General features: G+C 42.0%; 2 protein-coding genes across 3 annotated transcripts in view; both read left to right on the forward strand.

The window, feature by feature from the left end:
* Nucleotides 1–1,789, forward strand: part of LOC106950676 (neurexin-1a-like) — a gene marked incomplete at its 3' end in the record, with an annotated part of 241,940 nt that overhangs the window by 79,297 nt on the left and 160,854 nt on the right. The window lies entirely within an intron of this gene.
* Nucleotides 1–1,789, forward strand: part of LOC106950677 (uncharacterized) — a 15,005-nt gene that overhangs the window by 6,675 nt on the left and 6,541 nt on the right. Inside the window, exon 2 of one of the 2 annotated variants that reach the window (XM_015037687.1) lies at nucleotides 48–841. In XM_015037687.1, coding sequence (XP_014893173.1) covers nucleotides 48–841 — 794 coding nt within the window. Of the gene's footprint in view, nucleotides 1–47; nucleotides 842–1,789 lie in introns of those variants that run through there. The other variant, XM_015037689.1, reaches the window with a different exon arrangement.

Genomic DNA, 1,789 nt, shown 5'->3' on the forward strand with positions numbered 1-1,789 from the left:
GCACTTAATAATTGATTGTGTGGGTCCTCTTCCCCCTTCACGTTCAGGTGCAAAGTACCTATTGACTGTTATGTGCCAAAGTACCAGGTATCCAGCAGCATATCCATTGCACACACTTACTGCAAAGTCTGTGGTGCGGGCTCTTATGCAGTTTATTGGTATTTTTGGGATACCTAAAGTCATTCAAAGTGACCAAGGATCTAATTTCTCCTCTCATATGTTTGCACAGGTTTTGAAGCAGCTGCACATTAAGCATAACCAGTCTACAGCATACCATGCGCAGAGCCAAGGAGCGCTGGAACGATTTCATCAAACATTAAAATCTTTGCTCCGTGCTTATTGTGTTCAGATGACTGCTGATTGGGAGGATGGTCTACCTTGGTTGTTGCTTGCAGCAAGAGAAGTAACACAAGAGAGTACGGGCTTTAGCCCTAACGAATTGGTGTTTGGTCATACTGTGCGTGGTCCGTTAAAAGTTTTGAGAGATGAGTGCCAGGATGCTGAACCACCACAAAACCTGTTGAATTATGTTAATGGGTTTAAGCAGAGACTCTTTACTGCTACTCAGTTGGCAAAACAGAAGTTATCATCTGCACAGGAAAAAATGAAGCGTTTGTATGATAAGAAAGCTGAACATCGTGTTTTTCTTTCAGGTGATCAAGTAATGGCTTTACTTCCTGTTGTGACTTCGCCATTTCAGGCCAAATTTTCTGGTCCGCACACAGTTTTGAAACGGCTGTCTGACCAAAACTATCTCATTGCAACTCCAGAAAGGCGGAAGAAACGGCGAATACTTCATGTCAACTTATTGAAACCTTATCATGTTCGTGCTGATAATGTCTTGGTGGATGAAGTTCACCCTGTGTGCATTGCTGAAGCAGTGACATCTGCTGGTGATGAAGGGAGTGGTGATGGGTTACCTGTTCCAGATTCAGCGATGTTAACTGGTCGACTCAAGAATTCTGAAGTATTGGACAGCATAGATACTGTACTAAGTTATTTGTCAGAATCTCAACGCTTTGAGTTGATTCAGTTGATCAAATCCCACTCTGATTTATTCTCAGATGTCCCATCCTGCACGCACCTGATCGAACATGATATTGCGGTGGGTGATGTACAACCCATAAAACAGCAGTTCTACAGGGTTAACCCAGAGAAACGTAAACATCTGGATGCTGAGGTTGACTACATGTTAAAAAATGGCATCGCTCAAGCATCATGTTCAAGCTGGTCTTCACCTTGCTTGCTGGTTCCAAAATCAGACAAAACCTATAGATTTTGTTCCGATTTCAGAAAAGTCAATAGCATAACCAAACCTGATTCATATCCTCTACCTCGTATGGATGATTGCATTGACCAGATTGGTAATGCTAAATTCATTAGTAAGATAGACCTGTTAAAAGGTTATTGGCAGGTCCCTTTAACTAAAAGGGCACAAGAAATTTCTGCTTTTATTACACCAAGTGGCTTATATTCATACAATGTTATGCCTTTTGGCTTGAGAAATGCGCCAGCAACTTTTCAACGCTTGATGAATAAAGTTGTTGGGTGTTTAGAAGGCTGTTCTGTCTATTTGGATGACGTTGTTGTCTATTCTGATAGTTGGTCTTCTCACATGGAACGACTCACCGCTTTGTTTGACCGTTTGCGGGATGCGCGTTTGACAGTGAATTTGGCCAAATGTGACTTTGCTCGAGCGACTGTTACTTATCTTGGTCATCAAGTGGGTCAAGGTAAAGTACGTCCAGTTAGTGCAAAAGTTGAAGCGATTGAAATATATCCAGTACCA

The sequence above is a fragment of the Poecilia latipinna genome, unplaced genomic scaffold, assembly GCF_001443285.1.
Source record: "Poecilia latipinna isolate Pla-1442-1.1 unplaced genomic scaffold, P_latipinna-1.0 Scaffold416, whole genome shotgun sequence".
Lineage (NCBI taxonomy): Eukaryota > Metazoa > Chordata > Actinopteri > Cyprinodontiformes > Poeciliidae > Poecilia > Poecilia latipinna.